Below are 21,581 nucleotides of genomic sequence, written 5' to 3' on the forward strand. Positions count from 1 at the left end.
TCTCATGCAGTTACTTTTGGTTCAGGCATCATTTATGTGGACCTTTTCGGTGTCATTGGCAGGCACACCTTAGGTCATGTATGAAGATTATAAGTCATCACTGCTATCCAGAGCTGGGCCTCTGATCACAAATAAGGACATGCAAATGATTTACCATCACTAATTGCTGTGATTATTGTAATAGCTAAGTGGCTAAGGTAAAAAAAAAATTCTAGTATAAAACTTCAAGTGTATTGCAGAATGGAGAGCAGACAGAGGCATGTGCAATTTGTGGAAAACACTTTACATTGCTATCCTTGCATTAAAGAAGGCATAGTCTTTTATCTGGGGGCTTTTAATTTTTTTTTTTTAATGGAATAAGGGTGAGAGATGAGATGAATGGAAATCCTGGTCAAAAAACAAAACAAAACAAACATACACCCAGGGAATTACTTTTGACTGACTTTAGCTCCTCCTATCTGACAAAATAGGGAAAGTGGGGTCCAGATGTGGGGAGAGGAATCTTAGAGGTGCTAGGCAAGATGCTGCTCCCTAGACGTGAGAGTAACCAGCATCCTCAGCCCTGTACCATCCCTTGCCTGTCTTTTCCCAGCCTGACCTACTGTATCCTCCCTTGGTCTCTCTTCTTAGACCCCCGGCAGTGGACAGAAACCCATGTCCGGGACTGGGTGATGTGGGCTGTGAACGAGTTCAGCCTGAAAGGTGTGGACTTCCAGAAGTTCTGCATGAATGGGGCAGCACTGTGTGCGCTGGGTAAAGAATGCTTCCTCGAGCTGGCTCCAGACTTTGTTGGGGATATCCTGTGGGAGCATCTAGAGATCCTGCAGAAAGGTAAATGTGCAAACAGGGAAGATGGATGCTGTGGAGTTTTTCTAAGAGTAGGAGAAAATGGAGGGGTGCTCTTGCTGTTGCCTGTGGGTGTTCAGCCATGGATGGCATCAACAGTCTGTGGGGATGTGTTTGGTGCAGAGCCAGGCACAAAGCAAGAGCTCAATAGATGCTGGCTTATTTTCTTCTATGCCTTAGGAGTTCATATTTTATTTTATTTTAGCAAGACTGTACTTTTTTTTAGCATCCTGTATACAATCCATGTTACTTTCTTAGACCCATGCATTATTTGAATAAACAGTGCCTGGACTTAAATAAATCTGAATTAAAAAAAAAACAAAACAAAACAGGTGTTTTACCTACTCTAGAAACTTGAATAGATACTCCCTCGATCTATGGTGTATACTGTCTGGTAACAGCAGAATATGGCTTTTCCTAGCTCATTAGCGAGACAAGTTTCTCTGCCAGTCACTGACTTGGGATTATGGCAGTGTAGAATACCTTTTACATTTGGAGCCAAAGCTAAGGTTATGTCAGGTCGTGGTGTTGCAACCTTGTAATGACACAGCCTCCTCTACTAGCCTCTTCTAACCTTTATGGATCAAGTGACTCACGTCCCGTAGCTCCGGCTGAGTATAGCAACAGCGGCGGGTGGCAAACTTGGGTGTTTCTTTGCTTATTTGTCGACATTTCTTCTTAAAATAAATTGCAGTTACCAGCAGTCAGCAGTGCCCTCAAGTTGACTGTAAGCCTAGAAGCCTGCTGCCCTCTGTAACCAGGCCCACCCTTTCCCTGTGGTCACCAGCCTCTAGGCACAGTCACTGGGGGCAGGGCACAGAGCTCATTCCATGTAAGACCTTCCTTTGTTTAAGAGTGTGCCTCGGTCTCAGGGCTGGGGAGAGACCCAGGTCCCATCCCTCTGGGCACATGAATGTGATGTGTGTTTGTTCACCTCGGCTTCTTGTTGAAAATGACCAGTGGATGAATGCAGTTAAGGACTCGGTGGGTCTTTCTGTGGCTTCTGCTACTCACGACTGGGCAACAGCTGTAGAAACTGCACTGGTGGTGACTCCTAGGCACTGACATGAGTGACCTGTTTGTAAGAGGAAAAGAAAAATGTGATAGGCTCCTCGCAGCACTGGCTTAGCTGCTGCCTTCTGAACACAACAGCAGGTTGCACCAGACCATGAAACCAAACAGAGTCTGTCAATAGAACGCATCTCTGAACTCAGAATGAATTCCCACAGTGGATGTACCAGGAGCTGGGGTAGTTTCGGTTTGTCACTGGTCATGGTTCGTTCACATTCTTGACTCCAAAGTGCTGCCAAATATATTTTCTCTTGGAATTAGCCTCAATTACTGATCAACACTTTAAATTTTACTTCCTCCTAAGTCTGTCTTAATTTCACTTCCCACCCAGAGTTCTTGCTGTGTTAATGCGCACTCAGAAGAAACTCTGCACTAAGACAGGATTAGACTGTTGGCTGTGTTTCTGCAGGGGAGTACCCTCGGGGAGTTGAGGTGAAGGAGGGTGTAGTTGAGTCTGTGAGGAGGCGAACCCTGTCATCCTAGCCGGTGTCCCATTGCTTGAGGCAGTAAAACTGTCTTTCTGTGGATTCCTATTTCTGAAGGAACGTCCAGGATGTTTGTAGGCAGGACAGCGTCCCTTCTGTGATCAAACTTGAACAGTATGGCAGCCAGAGAACATAGCTGCTTGGGGTGGAGCTGGAGGCCAAAGGTGCAGGGGATGTTTTAATCTGATAAGCTGCTCAAGCAGAGTTTAATCATTTTATCTCAACTGGGAACTTTTTTTTCTCTTTTGAGTGCAGGCATAAACTTGTTTTCCTATCAGCCTTTGGTCTCAGCAGGCTATCAGATACCTGAGGAAAAACCTGTATCAGCAGTCTCCCTTTACAAGTGATTTTTGCAAAGACATGCAGGCTCTGTGGAGTGTCAACAGCTCCTGCATTTGAGTCTAGGGTAGCCAGAGTACCCCAAGCCCACCATGACCCTTCTGCTGGTCGCTGAACTTTCTCTAGTTCTTTCTGAGTCGTGAGGACATTGGCATCTAGGCAGTTTGGATATGTTGCTTCTCATGGTTCATTGAGTGGAGTCACCTTACCAGTGTCCAGCTTCTTGTCTGGGCCTGAACTTGAATTCTGAGAACAAAGAGAAAAGCAGAATTAAAAAAAAAAAAAAAAAAAAAATCCAGATGTCTGCAAAAAGTGGAGGATACAAATTCCTACTTGCCTAAAGACTAGAATGTGTTCTGAAATGGTTTTTAGTTGATCGGCCTGAGTGCTAGTTTGCTGATCATGGTCCATGAGACATCCCCAGACCTGAGCCTGAAGATTCAGTTCTCTGAAGAGAAACACCAAGACATCCTCAGTTCCGTGATTGCCTACTGGGTCTGCTCCCAAGATAAGTGGACCAATCCCATTCCACAGCTACTGAAATGCTAAACTCAGCCATACTTTTCTGATGCCATCCTAAGATAAAGCTCCATTCAGGCAACCAAGACACCAACTCTTGTAGCGTGCTTACAGACTTCTTATTAAAAGAAAAAAAAAAAGAAAGGTTGAGATTACCAGGGTCCTTGTGCTTTTGTAGGTCAAATTTTGCACACTATCTTTATTTTATTCCCTGGTGTGTTTCCTACAGAGGATGTGAAACCGTACCAGGTTAATGGAGTCAACCCTACCTACCAAGAATCCCGTTACACCTCGGATTACTTCATCAGTAAGTGCTGTCTTCTGCTCTCCTTCCGTCTCTTGGCTCTTCATGGTAGGGAGCTTGGAAAGGCTCCCTGGCTTAGTTGATCTCAGATGCTTTAATAATAATCCCATAGAAAGTAATATTTTCTTAATTATATTCTTCTATTTATTACTTATTTTATGACTTAAGTTGGTATGTATGCTTATCAGTCTATGAAGTTTCTGCAACTGGGAAGGAATATACCCTGGCCAGAATTTGACCTTATTTAATTTCCCCTGTGCTAGTAACTGGGAGAGGGTTGGGTTAGAGATTTGATTTTGGCCTGTATGCTTTCTTTCCCTATCATTAAAGATGATAGGCTTGACTATGGAATCCTTGTGGATTCCATGCATGGTCCATGCAGGATCACATCCTGTTATAGAAAGCAAAAAAAAAAAAAATTTTTTTTTTAAAGTGCAAGGCAGCTTAGCACACTATAGAGGTGTCCAGAGAAAAAGACTATCATTGGGCTTCTCTGATGGCCCTGACTTTAAAGGTAGTTTTAAAAAGGTGTGATGTGTATTTTAAATCTAGTTTATTACAGTTTTTATTCCAGTGGTGACAGTTACATTCCCTACATATTTGGAGTTTATCAAGAGTGCCAGAAATGTTGCAGACTTTGTGAATATACACGCAGTCTCATTTATCTTCACCGTCATGCTCTAAGGAACATGTCATTAACCTTATTTTGTCGACCAGTAAAAAAGGGAAGGTGTCTATGCAATGGCTACAGATAGCAAGCTGAACCCAAGTCCTTCTGCCTTACTTTCCTCTTCTCTTTTAAGGGAGTTGGCTCTCATCACATGGTGGGGCCTTGGTAGGTAGTAAGAATGGCTTCTTTCAGGTACCCGTGTCTCCAACTGTAAACATTCTCCTTTTCTAGGCTATGGTATCGAGCATGCTCAGTGTGTTCCTCCCTCAGAGTTCTCAGAGCCCAGCTTCATCACAGAGTCCTATCAGACACTGCATCCCATCAGCTCGGAAGAACTCCTGTCCCTCAAGTATGAGAACGACTACCCTTCTGTCATTCTACGGGACCCTCTCCAGACAGACACCTTGCAGACAGACTACTTTGCCATCAAGCAGGAAGTGTTAACTCCAGACAACATGTGCATGGGGAGAGCCAGTCGTGGTAGGTCAAATGTACTTTCAGATTCCTTGGGTGTACAAGAATTACCTGAGTTCATTCATTGTTCCGGTCCCAGTTTGCTCACTTAACAGTCTTATATCCATCAGCCTTAGCTTTTCACTTTCGAGTGTATAGGCAAGAAGACCTTTTTCTGCTATTGGATTTTAGCCTTAACTAGCATGATGACAAAGATCTTGGGGTCCATAATGGAACTCAGTAAGGCAGAGTAATACTCAAATGTGTTATCAGGATAAAATGCCTAATTGTTACTTCTGGGTAGATTTTGAAAGGGAGACTGAGGTTTCTTTAAGACTGCTTTGCCCAAGATCATAATCCTCTTGAAATTTGGCATGTGCTTTGATATTCCTTTCAGGGCTCACCTGAGCCATATTATAGACCCTGGCTTGGTACCTGGGATGACCCTTGCTGCTCATTGTGGGAACTTAAGCCACTTGTGATTTCTTTGGTTTGGGAAGATACAAGATGGTTAACCAATGGTTTATTTGGAGCTGGTCATCAACAGTGTGGGGAAAGTATGTATTTAGCTAGGAGACCAGGGGAAAAAGTGGCCAGAGGCTTCCAAAAGAAGGTCCTCTTGTTGACAAGGCTATTATAATAGTGACAAGACATTCACTGGCAGTGAAGTCAGTGTTTCTAAATAGGTATCATTGACCTAATGTCCCAAAGGTGAAATGTACCTGATGTTTAATGTACTGTGGATATTCCACTACCAGAAGCAGCGTGTTATGATTGTCTTGTTGCTGAGAAAACTGCAGTACAGTCTCTTAGAAGGAGGGGCTTCTTCATCCAGGAAAAGCCCACTAGTTTCTGAAAAGCTGAGAAGTTACTTTCCTGGTGGGAGAGTACTATGACAGGAAGAGGAAGGTCATGATTCTTGCTCACAGAATGACTTGCTCTGCTACCTGCTCAATGCTCTCCAAAAAGGTGAGAGCGGAAGGTAGAGTTAGCCTGTGGCCATGGAGAGCCATCCCTTCTGCCACATGCTTCAAGTGTCCAGGCTCCTGTTTGCTCCCAGCAAGCCTTGGGCTAGCTCTCTGGTATAGAGGAAGCCCAGGCAAAATCAGAACCCAGATTGTCTTTCTTATGCTCCTAGGTTGTTTGTGTTTCAAACCAAAGGGAATGGGTGGGACCAGGTCTGTCTTCTCCTTTCTGCCTGTCTTTTATTTTTGGGTACGTGTCTATTTAAATACATACCCTCAAGTGCACTTCTCCTTAAGCAGGCTAAAGCCTTAGAACCATTTTTTTTCTTCGTGGGGCTCTCTGTATATTTAAGGAGACTGAGTTGTGGGTTTAGGGTTCAGCTATGTTGTAAATCCATGTAGATCTGTAATCATCCTGTTTTACAATTGTGGCTGGTTTTGCATTTGTATAAATACCCTTCTCTCCCTTTCCTCCTCTTGGTTCTTGGGTCCGCACTCCCCTTCAAACTCCCACTAATGATCATAAACCCAAACTGATCCTTACCGAAGGATGCCAGGTGTCTGTGTCTCTCCTCCTGTTCGCCTCCTCTAAGCTCAGGTCACAGACTTAAGGGGAAGACCAGCTTGTGCAAGCCTGCATGCTGCATGGTAGATGTGCTGTAACACGGCTGGCCGAGGGGCCATTGATTCTGACTCTTGTGATTGGTCTAGACTGAAGACATTACTGTTAGCTGACTATTAATAATCACAGTATTCAGATTCTGGGTTATGGTATACAAAGTGCTTCTCTGTCCCACTTATTGGAGCTCTAAGGCCTGTCTTTGTGTAAGTCTTTTCTGTGGGTGGCTGTGGGGCTACCCTTCTGTTCGGAGGGCTTGTTTGGTGGACTCAATTAGCTTTGGAAGAACGTTGCTGAGGCATTTCTTAGAAAAGATGGTCATGGGGATGCTTGCCACCCCTGATTGAACAGAGAAGCAGAACCGAGCGTCTAATCCTCTTGGATTCAAGTCAGTGTTTTGGAGAAAATACCCATTAATGAAGGTTTCCAGCTTCAGGGTTGTGAAACAGAACTAAACTGAAAACTGCACTCCTCTCTAAACCACAGTCAGAACCGAGTGACATCTGGTGAGGCTGTGAGAGAGTGGCGACGCCTCCTTTACACTTACGCTGAATGAAGCCCTTTCAGCTCTTGGCCCTCCACATACAAAAATGGCCAAAGAGATAGAAAACTTGCAAGAGACTGAGGCATAGAGAATCCCTACATATGGGTGACTCCGAGGGCAGGCCACTTTTCGTGGAAAGATGGGTTTTCTTTCTTAGCTTTTTGGTGTGTTTGTACTCGAGTGACATGAAATAACCCTTAGCATCCATAGCTGGTATGAGGGCACACCTATGAGGTACTGGGAAACTTTCTGGCCTGCTAGGAAAGCTATGGCATTGTGTGTGGAGGCTGCTTTCTTGAGACATTTAATGTGACTTAAAGAAAATTAGTAATGGAAAGGGGCTAACGAGGTACGGGTGGGTCACTCATTCCTCAGGCTCTGATTTGCTTCCTGAACATTGTCTTCTTTTGAACATAAGCAGAGGGTGGAGTGAGAAATGACATTTCTGTCTTAAGTAGTACAGGAGCGAGCAGCGGGGCAGGATGTTCAAAGCAGAAGTACTTGTTTATCTGGGATTTTTTTTTTTTTAATTTTGAGAACAATATCTTCCCCTTGTATTTGACTTTGATTTGGGCAGCTGCTTATGTCTGGATATTATTTTTTTAACCAACCCACAGTCAGAAGCACACTGATAATGTGGTTGGATAAGACACTCTGCTTTAGGGTTTAGCCAGCTTCACACAATTGAGAATGAATTTGAGCATATTTCAGCAGACGCTTTTCACACATCTTTCTTATGCTGGGTAGAAGTGGCCATCCCGTCTCTTGAGGTCTGCTTCTAGCTGTCTGAGAAGTAGCTGATCATTGGACGTACAAACAAATGTTCTGGGATCCTTTGTAGACCTTCCATGTATCTATTCTCCTCTTAAAGTTTCCTTATTAGCCCCTTTCTTAATGGCCGTTTTTGGCAGTGGAGATCTCTCCAGGAATGCTTGCACAACCGCAGCAGCTGTTTATAACCTGGTTTGGGAAATGAACAAACTTGCACGATCATGTGGTTGGTTCAGAATGCCTTAAGCAACTCACACACTGACGGGGTTCTGACCCTGCTCTGGGCCTCTACTCCTTAGCCATCCCTTGCCATCCCTTCTGTTTCTCCTGCCCATGGAGTATGAATTCCAAGTTCTAAACTCTACTGCAGAGGGTAACTAATACAGTTTACTGCCTACAAGAATGAGTGGACCTGGATGGGTTTTGTTTCACTCTCCTTGAAGGCATCGCATAACTTCTTTCTCTGTTATAAAGGAATGACTTAGTATTTGGGGAGAAAGTACCTAAGAGGTAATGCTTGAGTTCCAAGGTCAAGGGAGGCCATTCGGCCCTTAATCTAATGAAATATTTTTTTCTTGTGATCAAAATATTTTGCCAAATTGGGCCTTTTAAAAAAATTATTGGCTGAAATTTAAAAAAAAACAATCTAACTGTTCTATTTGTCTTTTTTTCTTTAATTAACTTATTAAGTGTGATGTATTAACCAGAAATCTCATGAGAAGTAGCACTCCAAGTTTCTAAATTTCTGGCTTTAGAATTCTTAAGGTCCTGTCCTCATGACCGATCTGAGGAGTAGAACCTTACTTACTTTGGGCACAATGCTAGGAACTATAAGCCAGGCACTAGCAGTAGCCCTGATGTTGTTTCCAGGCTAACGTCCTTTCCCATAGTGTAGACTCAGGACTTCCAGGACTCCTGTATCCCTGGGCTCTCTCTCCCTTCATTCCCTCTCCAGATCTAATGAGTAATCTGTCCTCCATAAGAGGGATTTTACAGTTGTTTTTTCCCAACCCCTCTTCCCTGCCCTCTTCCTACCTCCTCCTTTACCTCCAGGTAAACTCGGGGGCCAGGATTCTTTTGAGAGCATAGAGAGCTACGATAGTTGTGACCGCCTCACCCAGTCCTGGAGCAGCCAGTCATCTTTCAACAGCCTGCAGCGTGTCCCCTCCTATGACAGCTTCGACTCTGAGGATTATCCTGCTGCCCTGCCCAACCACAAACCCAAGGGCACCTTCAAGGACTATGTGCGTGACCGCGCTGACCTCAACAAGGACAAGCCTGTCATTCCTGCTGCTGCCCTGGCTGGCTACACAGGTAGGCACCCAGCCCCTGTCTAGGTGGCTAATTGCATGTTTCCGTGGGCCGGGTCAAGTGTAAGGCACAGAGACCCAAAGGCATCCCTTTGTCTTTTTTCGAAGAGTAGATGTTTCTGAAGGGTATTTAGTTTCAAACCATTCTGCTTGTGAAAAGCTACTGATTTTCGGAAGCCTGTTTTATCATTCTATTCCAAGGGTTCATTTTTAAGAGTGTTAGGAAATTTAACTTTTGAACTTCTTTCATATCTGGGGAAGGGACCTGAAATAACTGGGAGTTTCTGGTAGCATGGAGGGACTTTTGCTGGCCCGCTCCTTCTCAAAGGCAGAGTTGAATGGCGTGCATGCTGGAGAGTTTCTCAGTATGCTTGCCGTTTGAATTTAGGAACAGTGTTCCAAGCCATGTCCAGACCCATTCGGTGCTTTCATAGCAAAACACTTAACAACAACAACAACAACAACAACAACACAACCACCACCACAACCACCATTACACTTTATGATTGTTTTTCTTCCAGGCGTGAAAGCCATAACTAGATTAGTAGTGATTTCAGAAAGAACCCAGAGAGCGGACCAAGTTCACCAAGCTGAGGCTTTGAGGAGAAACTGAGTGTAGAGCCAGGCAGTTCACTGATCCAATGCACAGCCCAGGAGCCCCTGGGGTTGTTTGAGAAAAATTAAAAACACACTGAATGATAAATGTGGGAAGCATCAGATCTCTGTAAGATTGTAGCGTATTCAAGGCTTACAAAGTGCATTTGAGAAGAGCTGCAGGTTAACTTTTGTTAGGCAGATGTTTAGCTGCCATCTTAAGACGTCTTCAGCTGGACAGGGGGCTCTCTGTGACTGAAGAGGTGGCAGACATGGTGTTTCTGTTGACATAACTGATTCTTTATCAAGTGAGCTAGGGTAGTCTTGGGATTTTTTTTTTTCTGAAAATTAACTGATCTTTAAGAGCACACTTTATATACTTAGGGAACTTACCCCTCTTTCCAAGATCAAGAATGTATTCTCTATACTGCATCCCACAAAGACCCAAGCTAGAGTAGTCACTGCATCCAAGATTGCCCAGGAAATACAGCTGTGATTGGGAGTGATGGCAAAGACCATATGTAGAATCATTAGAAAATGACAAACTTGAAGATCTTTTTGAAATATCTGTGTTTTTAAAAAAGATATTGATGGGGGGTACTTGGTATGTTTTAAGAGGACCTTTTCCTATCTCTGGAGAGCAGATGATTGGGAAATTACTCATTTTCATTGAAGATGTCTGAGATGAGAAACAGTGCAAGAAGTCTTTCAAAGTGTAGAAGAATGGAAGACTTTGGAATTGAGAAAAACTCCTCCACCTAGGTGCAGTGACAGAGCAGGGAGGGGAGAGGACTGCCAGGAAGGGAAGAGAAAGGCCGGGGTAGTGCTCAGATGATTGACAGTATTCTTGCTTGAAAGTTATTTAATAGACTCTTTCCCTCCCTCCCTCCCTCCTTCCCCCCCTTTCTCCCTCCTTTTCCCCATGGGATAAGGGATTAAAACAGCCAGTGAGGAGAGGAGATGGGAAAGATCATAACTTCACTTTCTCAAAAACTAAGCTCTTCCAATTGAACAAAAAGATTTAAGGCATGTCTACATTTAGGTTTCGTTTCTTTATAATTATGGATTTAACTTTTTCACACTCAAAGAGTGGTGAGAACAATAGACCAGAAAACAGAAGTTCTTTGCGCTCCCTCCCAGTTCTAACACACTGTGTGATTTTAGGCAAATTTACCTTGTACCTTTTTCTACTTTAGTGACATAGAACTGTTCACCCTTATCCTGACAGTGGGAGACGTGTGCAAATGCAGTTGAGCCAAATCCATTAATAAAGTGAGTGCTAGACATTGTGCTAGACAGGGTGAGAAGAAACCCCTACTTGTAACAAATTGATTCTTTCAGCAAACGAGCACCAACTCTGTGAGGATCAGACCCCCCACCTCCTCGCTCCCCCAGAGGCTGTCTTACCCAGTTTACTCAAAATGACCTTAGACTTGAACTACGCTCTCTTGTTACTGTGGTCCAAATAATGGTTGGGATTTGTTTGGTGTGTGAAGGCATACCAAATTTTGGCGGCTTTCCCCATGAGCTCTGTCTTCAAGGAACACTTCCCTGTCTTCACTATAGGTTCTTTGAGCCTGGTGGCCCCTTCTCAGAAACAGATAAACAGGAGATGAAATGCATCTGTCCTGTACTGTCTCTTACCTGAGGTGACAGCTAGAGTGTCTGCAAATGGGTGTCTAGCTTTATGCAGATGTGTTAGGACGAGCTGACTTTTGAGAAATACTTTGAAAGTGGAAATCACTATGTAACTGTTGGCAGTGCTTTTGCTGTAAACATTGTTTGTATATAAATGTTGCACTAGTTTTCTGTCTGGTTCTGATCCCTTTCTGTCCTAAAATTCAATTGCTGCAGTTTGTGTGTGACCTATATAATAGGAGCACTCAGACTTCTGCACCATGGTCTGGACTACATACATGTGCTTACCATGGCTGCCTGGCCTACACTGCATGCCTGTGCTTAGATGTACCTAACTGAGAAGAGGAAGCATTTTCCACATCCCTAGACGAGGGGCTGATGTTTCTGTCCTTACTGCCCCCACAGGAATACATTCTCGTCCTTCCTGTGAGATCTTAGTTACCGCACTGTAAGTGTGGAAATCAGTTAGTTAGAAATGGAATTTTCAAATTCTCCTGCACAGTTACATTCTTTCTTCAAAGATAAGAAAATTGCATCAACCTTAGCAGGGCTTCCATGGCAACTTGTTAAATTAGGTCGAGATGTGGGGGCAGATAACATGGCTTGAAAGCCTGCCTGTTAGCTGGGTGAAGAAAATACATCAAGTGCAATGTTGGCTTCCGCCACAGTGTACCTCCGTACCTTACTGTTTACGGTTATCAAACTGATACAGTCGCAGAGCTCCATTTTCTCTTGTTCATAGATGCACTCTCAACCCCTTCTAATTACAACACAGAGAGCCACCCCGCTGTTCTCTGTATTCCTTACAGACCTTAGAAAATCCTGAGCACCCAGTCTGTGCTTACATGCTGAGATCATCGATTTGCTAATGATTATGGGTCCTTTCTGCCTGTGTCTAACACAATGTGTGACATTAATTTATTCAATTAATTGATTTGGGTGTAGGGATAGGATAATATACTGGGTTTTAAAATAGTAGTCTCCTTTCCTCCCTGTCTATTTGGCCTCATTTTAGAGATAGTGAAACTGAGGACAAAGAACATGCTTTATTGGAGGTCAGGTAATTTCGTTCTGCAAGAAGGTAGCTCCTTAATGAATTTTTACTGCTGCATACCTTGCTTGAATGCACCATCTGTTCTTCATGTAAGGAATGGGACCACTCCTTGAGTATCTCCATGTCCTTCACCAAGGGATTAAGACTCAGGTGGCCTCCTGTCACTAATTAACACTTCATACATGTGACTGAGGGGAAGGGGGAAGGGTAAGAGATGGTTTTGGCTTCAGTACAGAGTTCTTGGTCCGTGAATCACCATTATTGAACTTTATTCTATATTTCTAGTCACAGTTACTGATAAAGGTCCATTCATAACCCTACTGGTAATCCATGTCTGGGTATGTCATCACCGCTAAGCTGTAATTATGAGGAAAGAAAGTCTCTTTTTCATCCAGAGCCTGGAAAAGGACTCTATACCTTAAGCCATCCATTAATGATCATTTAAAAAGAATTGTATATATATATATGTGTGTGTGTGTGTGTGTAGATATGTATATGTATACACACACACACATATATAGTGTCTCTCTCAAACACACACACACACACACACACACACACACACACACACACACACACACAGAATGTGATATTATTCTAAAAGGAATCATATTTAGAGGAAAAGCAGTCCCAGATGTCCCCCTGTGGGTTCTCTTAAATGGCCTTTGGTTAGAATGAATGCTATTTTGCCCATTTCACAAATGAGAGGGGGGCCAGTCTAAAGTCACACAAATCCCTGGGTCAAACTCACAACCCCTGAGGTCTGATTGTAGTTGAGTTTTAGGGTACAGTAACCCAAAGCAACAGGTAAGACACATTTGAGAAATTAAACAACTTGGTTACAAAAGGAAGGCCTGTCAAGCCCCCCCAGTTCAGGACATGGCCTGTGATTTTGGAATAGCATCTATACCCACAGTCTTCTGAAGAAAACTGAGTTGTTAATCTGCACAGACTAAAGCACAAAATGGTAACAGTCTTGGGAAGCTCTTAATGAGCCCAAGGTAGCAATAAGGACAAGGGCAGCAGTTTGCTCCACTTGTAATGTAGCAAGCGTCTGTGTAGATTTCAGATATTCCAAACATAGGTTAGGAATGGTGGAGCTTTCTATTATGTTACCCTGTACTAGGCTCTTGGTGTAATCTCTCCACGCAAACACTGCTGGCATGAGACAGGGAGAAGATGCTAGCATTGAGAAAGGCCAGCTTGTCAGAATGGGGAGAGACCCTGGTTGCAAACACTGAGCATTTTCCGTGTTTCCAGAAGCCAGAGATGCTAGGTAATGACTTAACTGAGCTCCTTCGCTCTGCTAAGACTGGAGCTAGCTCATAGGCTTATCAAGGCCAGTGTCTCCATAGGGAAGAAGGAAGCTAGAAACTAGAACGACACAGACTGTTTTCGTTGCTGAGCTTAGGTCGCTGCTGGAAAGTGAAAGGAACCTCCCTGCCCAACAGTAGCCCTGAGACCCAAGGGACTGATTCTCAGTCTCTGTGAGAGCCTGATGACAGGTCACAGGGACTCATCATGAAGGTGGCTTTGCATGTCATAGTAGAGTCCTGGGTTGGTTAGCATGCTGTTCAGATGTAGGTCAATGGAGAATCGCTTTGCAGTATCAGGGAGGAAAATTCCCAGAAACATTGGACTTAGGTAGGAGGAGAACGGCTCTCTGCAGCCTGCAGAACCATTTCATAGCTCCTGCCTCTTAACTGCTTAGTGTGGTAACAACAGTTAATCATTCTCCACCCGCAGAGGAATTCCTATGGTTGGAGGCTTTGGCCACATGATTGTTAACTTTTTGTTTCTGAATGTCTTAACATTTTATTGGAAGAGGGGTTTCCTATTTATGCTTATAGTCTTGAAGGCCAGGGTAGGCGGAGCTTCCTCAGAGCCTTGAGGAGTTGCTTCCCAGTCTGTCTGGACCCCTGGGGTGTTTGCACCTCTCTAAGACTTGTCTGTACTTTGGATTATGGGTTGGCTCTCTCTGCTGGGAACAGCTCCCTGTCTGATTTAGAGAAGTCACAGAGTCTCAAAATTTGGGGGTCACTGTTCCTTTAACAAACTGTCATTATGCATGATGGAATTGGGTGGCGTCTGCTTGGGAATTCCACTCTGAGTCCAGTGTGTAACTCCACCTTTTTGCCTTTGAAGCAGGATGTTTCCACTGAGCCAAGTGCAGCCAGCGTGCTGTGAGACATCAACACAAGCCCTGGCTGCCTTATGGGCTTGGAAAGTCCCTGTTGCCTCTCACACGTCCCAGATTTTCCAGCTCTGTTCTGTGGGGGTCTCCTTTTCACCGAGCAATCTTCTGTCCCTGCTGCTGAGAAACCGCTGCTCAGCACAGAGGCTCAATCCCAGAAAAGCACTGCTCTTCCCGTGCACAGGCCCAAAGTGACCTTCACTTGATGCCATGGCTTCAGTGACATCTGCCATTCAAACATGCCTTCAGAGCGAAGTCCGAGTTAGACACTTGAGGGGATAGCCACTCTGAGGTGCTCTGCCATGAGGCTACAACCATGGACACGGACTTGGGTTCTGCCACCGCCAAGCTATGTTATATTGGGAAATTTCACAACCCCTATACCCCATTTTCCTTGTCTGAGAACTGAGGTCATAAATGGATCCTAACTCATAAGCACGTGCGAATTAGTGAATTTCTGGAGCCATGTAGAATGGTGCTGGGCACCTGGGAAGTAAGCTCAGAGTACACTCATTCCTACCACATATTGACTTCAACCCTTTTTACAGTCTAATTCTAGTAATTGCTGATGGTATGGGGCAAAGCAAGAGCTTCTTTGTTAGTTAGGCTCCATCTGACATGTAGCCCAGTGTGCTGCCTGTTTACCAGTGCCTACTGTGTCCTGGACTCTTTCACATAGTAATATTTGTTAACTTTTCAACAAAACCATGCATGGAAGCTTCTGTTTTTCTCATTTCTGTAAGTGTGGGATTGATTTTGAGGAGGAGGGGAATGTCTAGACCAAAGCCACAGAGCACATAGGATGCTTCCGAAGGTTTTGCACATTGTCTAGCTAACAATTAAGAAAATATCCAAAATAGTGAGAAGCCAATAAATAAGAAATGGCTTGCTGTGCAAACAATGTGTCTGTTGGACCATCCTCAAAGACAAAGAAGGAATGGGATGAGGCAGGGAAGCCTCCAGAACATGCTGCGAGCCTGGACCCAAGGAGGTTTGGGTAGGAAGTGCCTCTTTTCTGTCTACATCTCAGCCTCTGAAATGGTTCAGCTAAACTGGTAAGGAGGCGTTGGGTCACAGTCGCCCAGTAGAAACACGTATGGGTATCACAGGACTGGGCCTACACGTCCCTTGTTATGCTTGTCCCTGGCTGTAACAGTCCCCAGCAGTCCTGGCCTTGCTTGGGACACGGTGGAGGAGGTCTGTAATGTCCCCTGCAGTAGGACACCTGAGCAGCAGTTTAATGTGATAGCCACATTGGACCTGGCCCACAAAAGTGGCATCTCAGTAAGCTAGCATAGCTTCCCTGTCTGGCCAGTGTAAGGCACTACTCGGGACCATGTGTCTGCCTGGTCGTAGTGGCCCAAATAGGCCCTTGGGGTTCTGTGCATAACGGAGGCTGGAATGAACCCAGTGCTGTGACTCACATCTCCCTGATGATAAAGAGAGTGAAAGTTCTCCTGGGATGACTGAATTTGAAAGTGTAGACTGGGAGGAGGGTTGTACCCACGGTATTTAAGAGGTGGCAGGACACAGCCATGTGGAGGGGTTTGACATTCAGACAGAGTGGAGCAGTTTCTTGTAAAGGCCTCTCCAAGCTCCTTCTCTGGCCCAGTTCTTCAAAGGCGTAGGCAGGACACTTTCGGCTTTTTCATTATGGTGAAAAAAGAAGTTTTTTTTTCCCCTCTAGCCCCAAGCTGTTGCTAATATTCTGTTTCATGTTCCACCCCAGTCTAGTTCTCATCCCCTACGTGAAAGATACTCATAAATGAGTTGCTGGCTACGTGCTGGTCAGAGCTAGACTGAAGCTCATGCTGTGTGTCCCGTAGAGTTACAATAGACCAGATTGGCAATGATCTTTATCCCTAACATGCAGAGGAACCTTTCCCCCCAAATTAACTTAGTCTCAGAGATGAACCCCTGGAGTTACAGAGTGTGGAGTCTTGGGTTCATATTCTTACTAATCAGTCAGCCCATCCTCTCTTCTGCTGAGCTGGGTATTAGAGCAAGGTGTTTTCTTTAAGATATTTACATAGGTTAGGGGAAAAAAAATAGCATGCTGGTTTATAACACAGTTCCTACTCCCTGACCCTGACCCCAGCTGAGCACTCTCTGGTGGCTTCTTAAAAAGTCTGTTCCCTAGAAAACACCAGGAGGAAAAGGCTTTAAAGAAACCCACTTCCTGACTTGAGGCTCACTGTGCAAGCTCATGTGCAAGTTAGGCTGAACTGCTCGGGGTATGACGGCATCCGTGGTGGGCTTAAAGGAAAAAGGCTGAGTATAAACTTGGGATTAGAAACGGAGGCAGTCCCTTTAAGAGAATGGAGTGGTCTTCTTTTCCTGCTGCCACCCATCCCCAATTGGGGACACTTGAATGCACGCAGGTGTGCAGAGCCTCCGCAGAAGCAAAGGTCTTTCCCCATACATTAAAAATGTAACTGCCTTCTCCCATCCAAGCCAGACTAGCTCAGTGAGTCTTAGTAAACAGTGTCCCAGGTAGAGCAGCCCAGCTGGCCACTTACTGCTCACTGAACGTAGTGGCCAGCTTGCCTGGGTCCTGATGGCCAGGCAAGGCACCCCACTTCTCAGTTTGTTCCGGTAGACCATGTAGAATCATGATTGTGCAAACACGGGGGAGGGTAGTGGAGGCTTGGCCAGAACATGATTAGGAAAATGCATCATGTGGGAAAGGACGGACTAAGTCTATCTGTAAACCAGGTTTCCCCAAGCCAGGACGGTCCTTGATGCTTTCACTTGCAAAGCGATCCACTCTGCTACCTCTTGTGGTGCATACCAACTCTTAGCTAGAGAACTGGTTTCATTCTCATCCTGAACTTTAAAATAATGGTCAGTGGTTGATTCTGTTAAGATGTTTTACAAATTATCATAGATACGAATGATTTAAAAAAAAAACTCAAAGTTTATACTTTCTGAAAGTTGCCACATGAAAGGTTGATTTCATTCTTGGAAGCATTATTAAATTTTATCTTGGGAATTTACAAGTTTTTTTTTTTTTTTTTTTTTTTTTTTTTTGAACATTCTGTTTTGACAAATGCCTCTTCTGCTATCTTAGGGTGTTCTGTATGATTCTAGTATTTTTCCCGGTCTGCTGGCATTCATTCCTCATGTTCCCTTGCTCTTGCTTATGCCTGCCATGTTTCTCTAGGACCTATCTGTAATTAAAGACCAGCAGAATTACTATTCCGTTTTAGGAAGAGGAAAACAAAGCCCAGGGAGTTTGAGTTGCGTTATATTTCATTTGAACCAGGAAGAATTAAAATCAAAGTTCTTTAGTGGGTCACTACCTATGCAGGCTTTCTGTGTATATATGTGTGCATGCATTTGTGTGTTTATGTGTGTGTGTGTGTGTGCGTGCTTGTGTGCATGTGTGTGTGTGTTTGATTTTCTAGGTTTTATTTTTATTTTTGTCACAAGCATAGCTTTAATAGTCTCATTAGTAGAGCTTCTATTATATTTACTACTCTTGATTTGTAGTCTTCAACACAGGCTGTATTTATAGAGTATAGGATAGCAGGGACTTACTAAAACCAAGGCATTGTGGGAAGGCTGTAGAACACACAATATATGGGCTGTGTTAGTGTCACGATGGGACACTGTAGTGGAACCAGAAAGCCATAAGTCAGAAGAAACAAGAGGTGACAACTCTAGGCAGTCTTTGCTCTTTCTTCTCAAAGTTCTTTTCAGGCTGTATGTACTACAGAGCAGTATCATCCTCAAACAGGGCCTGGTCTGATACACAGCAAGAAACTGTTGGGTCATTTCTATTTAATTGGCCCCTCAACGCCATGACTTCATGGAAACAGTAAGATTCTGGGACCACTTGTAAATGACTGAGAAGGGTGAACGAAGACTCTGGAATCATCCAGCCCATCTCAGAGACAGGTGCTCCCCAGGGTATAAAAAGGGAGGCTATACTGAGCAGACGGGTCATTTCCGGACTCCAGTGTTCTGTTTTTGCTGTCACCGTTGGCTGTGGGCAGAGACACCTGGCTAGAAGGGAGGGGCAAGCCAGGCTTATTCACTGTTTTAAGGCCACCTGCCAGATGTGTCTCAGGGCAGAGTCAGCCCCATTGCAAGGGTGATCAACCATGAGAGTTTCATAGGTTAAAATAAATATGCCATCCTATCCACGCTGAGGTATTCAATTTGAATTTGAGAGTAGAACTAAAGGACTTCAGTTTCTTAGAGAAGCATGAATCCCCTAAGGACAAGAGGTGTGGTTGCTTTATTTTGGGAGCATGTTGGTACAGCATAACCTGGGTGTTATCCATATTTTGGTCCCAATTTTATAATTTATGCACCTTCAAAGCTATATGTTTCCTCCCCCACCTCCCCTGGAGGATAATGGTTTTGGCGAAAGCACCCATTAAATGTTGAGGCATCATGCCTGGCACCACAAACATAGGAGTACAGACCTGGAGGCATCTGATAAAACACATAGTGTTAGAATTGTTAGCTGGGAGATGTGTGCTGGTCAGGTGTTGTCTAGGCTTCAGGAATGAGAACAGAGACTTTCCTGGGAGCATATATTCCAATCTTGAGCAAATCATCAAGTCTTGGTGTTGGGAACCACAGTGAAAGTGGCTGGGGAGATGGATAGATGGCTCATCTGGCTATGTGCTTGCCTCCAAAGCATGAGAAACATAGTTTGACCCTCAGATCTCCAACACCTACCTAAAAGTATGGCCCATTGATACACTTTTGAATTGTCAGTGCTGGGGACAAAAGGACAGGAAGACTCCTGGAGCTCTCTGCCCAACCAGTCTAGCCTACTTGGCACTCTAGACCAGTGCAGAGGTGGGTGGCTTCTCTCAAGACAGCTGATGTTGTCTCCTTTCCTCCACATTTGTTCACCCATACACACACCCTCCAGAGAGGGGCAATATAGGGATAGTTTAAAAAGAAACAACAGTGAAAATATGAACAGTCTGCCAGGACAACAGCTCTCTAGTGGTTACTCCATCTATATGAACTCGCACGTCTTGTGTTAGCCTCTTACCAGGGCCGGGGTGATAGATGTGAACTACGTTTGAAGTGGAGATGGCAATGCGGATGGGGTAGTAGAACCTGATGTCTCATCATTGCCTCCTCTGCTTTCAGCTTTGAAGCCACTGCCCTGGGCAGGTAACCTGCAAACCTAGAGCAGAATGATGGTGACATTGTCAAGTGTGAAGGGCTGCCATAGTTGGTCTTGCTGGTACAAGCCTCTGACCTCAACTACTCAGGGGGATGAGGCAGGAGGATTACAAGTTCAAGGCTAGCCTGGCCAACTGTAGTGAGAGTCTGTCTCAAAATGCATGCATGCATAAATGAATAGGTAATTAAACAGTTGAGGGCATGGCTCGGTCTTAGAAAATTTTCCTACCCAATTCTGTAAACACCAACAACCAAAAGCAATCAGAAAGCTACAACCACACAAGCCAGATATTTATGCCCGTGCACGCACACACTTTAATAAGGTTCATTCCTAGTTTGCTTCAACTTATAGCCTCAGAGTCAGTGACCAAAACACAGAAGATGACAACATTCAGTCATCGACTTAAACATTAGGCCTTGCAATTTCTAGCTAAAGATGAGGAACATAAAATATGACTCAGATGAGCAGGGATTTATGTGAATCTGCCTCTGATTTGTGGACTCTTTAGGGTCTCCTGGAGGGCAGTGGGTTGGCTGTTCTTTGTCTCCTGGCCCAGGCTGCTCCTTGTACTTCTTTCAAGTCTGGGTTGTGCTTTGCATACTAGGACTGCCAGAATTGTCTAAGACTTCTCCTCTCATCTTGAGTCTGAGAAAGGAAGGCCTTCAGGAAATTCCCTAGCTGGGAGGGCTGGGGAAGAACAGAACAAAGGGTGTGGTCTACGCAGGAGATGGGAGCAAGATGGGAGCTGGGCCTATGCATGTGTGTCCTATGCTTCTTCATGCCCCGCCTCGGAAGACCTCCTTCTAACAGGGACCCCTCTGTTGTTGTGGCTCCAAACTCCACTGGAGCAACATAGTTTCCCAATGATGCGATTGGATTCCTGATGTGTGACACCGCGGGGCAGCATGGTGAAGGGCGCCGTTGACTGCCTTGGGGCCCCAGACAGGCCTGCCATTGTGAGTCACATTTAACATGTGAGCTCCCCTTTCCCATGACTGGCGCTATTCTTAGTACCAGTTTCTGCTCTGGGCGACAGAGGCTCACTTGGAACCACAATGCATTTGGGTAGGTGGATGGGGCCAGGATCAAGGAAAGGAGACTTGAAGAAGCTCGGAGATTTCAGAGCGTGTTGGAGCAAGGGCAAAGGAAGGAGGCAGGAGCCTTGAGGGTGTGAACTGGTCTATGCTAAGCAGTTGAGAAATGACCTCAGGAGACCGGTAACCGGGACTGCAAGTCTCATTCATGAGTCTGGGCGTAGACTTGGACGTGGCTGGCAGATATGCAAAGCAAGTAAGCATTGCAGCATCAGAGCTGCCTTCGTGTCTGTGTCTCCACGTGGACTTGGTTTTCCCTCCAGAAGTGAAAGCTGAGGCTGATGTGTTGCTGTAGGAATAGGGTCCTTGTGATACCATCTAGAAAAATGATAACCTGGAAGTCACAGCTCCATACCCTTCCTCCTTCTGTTGCTCTCTCCGACAGAAGTGCGATGCGTAGAAGTCAGTGGAAGGGCTCTAGCTGGGAAGTCTTAGGACCAATCGTGGAATTGTCTCATGGGGTACAGCAGTGTGTAGGTTCTTATCCCCTCTTTGGGGTGGGTAGGGGAGGAGTCTTGATGTGAAGCCTAGTATGGCCTTGAATTCTTGGCCTCTTGAATGCTGGGACCACATCCAGACAGATGTTAACACACCTAAATTTTTATAGGCTGCCAGGAGCACACGGGTCAGCTAACCAGACTTTTCTGCAAGAGTCCTAGGCAGAAGACCTGAGCTGACATTATGGCTCAGCGAACCAGAGCCACGTCTTAGGTTTCGAGCTCCTCCGTTTACCTTAGGCACCATCTCTCCCTGTTTGATCCCTTCTTCTCTCTGCTGTATCTACAATAAAAGGTGGCAAGAATAGTTGATCCTAGGAGGTGGATTACCAGTTTCCATGTTAACATTTATTTTTATTCCCTTTGAACCCAGGAAAAGTAACATTAAGGGGGGGGGGGATGCTTTTCAGGTCAGGATTCCCTGTCCCCAGCTATATTGGGATACCAGTGGGAAGGCAT

The 21,581-nt window shown here is 44.8% G+C and overlaps 1 protein-coding gene across 1 annotated transcript in view; it reads left to right on the forward strand.

The window, feature by feature from the left end:
• ETS1 (ETS proto-oncogene 1, transcription factor) overlaps positions 1–21,581 on the forward strand; it is a 61,878-nt gene that overhangs the window by 33,607 nt on the left and 6,690 nt on the right. Inside the window, exons 3-6 of the mRNA XM_080930323.1 lie at positions 631–831; positions 3,490–3,567; positions 4,466–4,714; positions 8,640–8,900. Coding sequence (XP_080786449.1) covers positions 631–831; positions 3,490–3,567; positions 4,466–4,714; positions 8,640–8,900 — 789 coding nt within the window. The remainder of the gene's footprint in view (positions 1–630; positions 832–3,489; positions 3,568–4,465; positions 4,715–8,639; positions 8,901–21,581) is intronic.

The sequence above is a fragment of the Micromys minutus genome (assembly GCF_963924665.1).
Source record: "Micromys minutus genome assembly, chromosome: 16".
Lineage (NCBI taxonomy): Eukaryota > Metazoa > Chordata > Mammalia > Rodentia > Muridae > Micromys > Micromys minutus.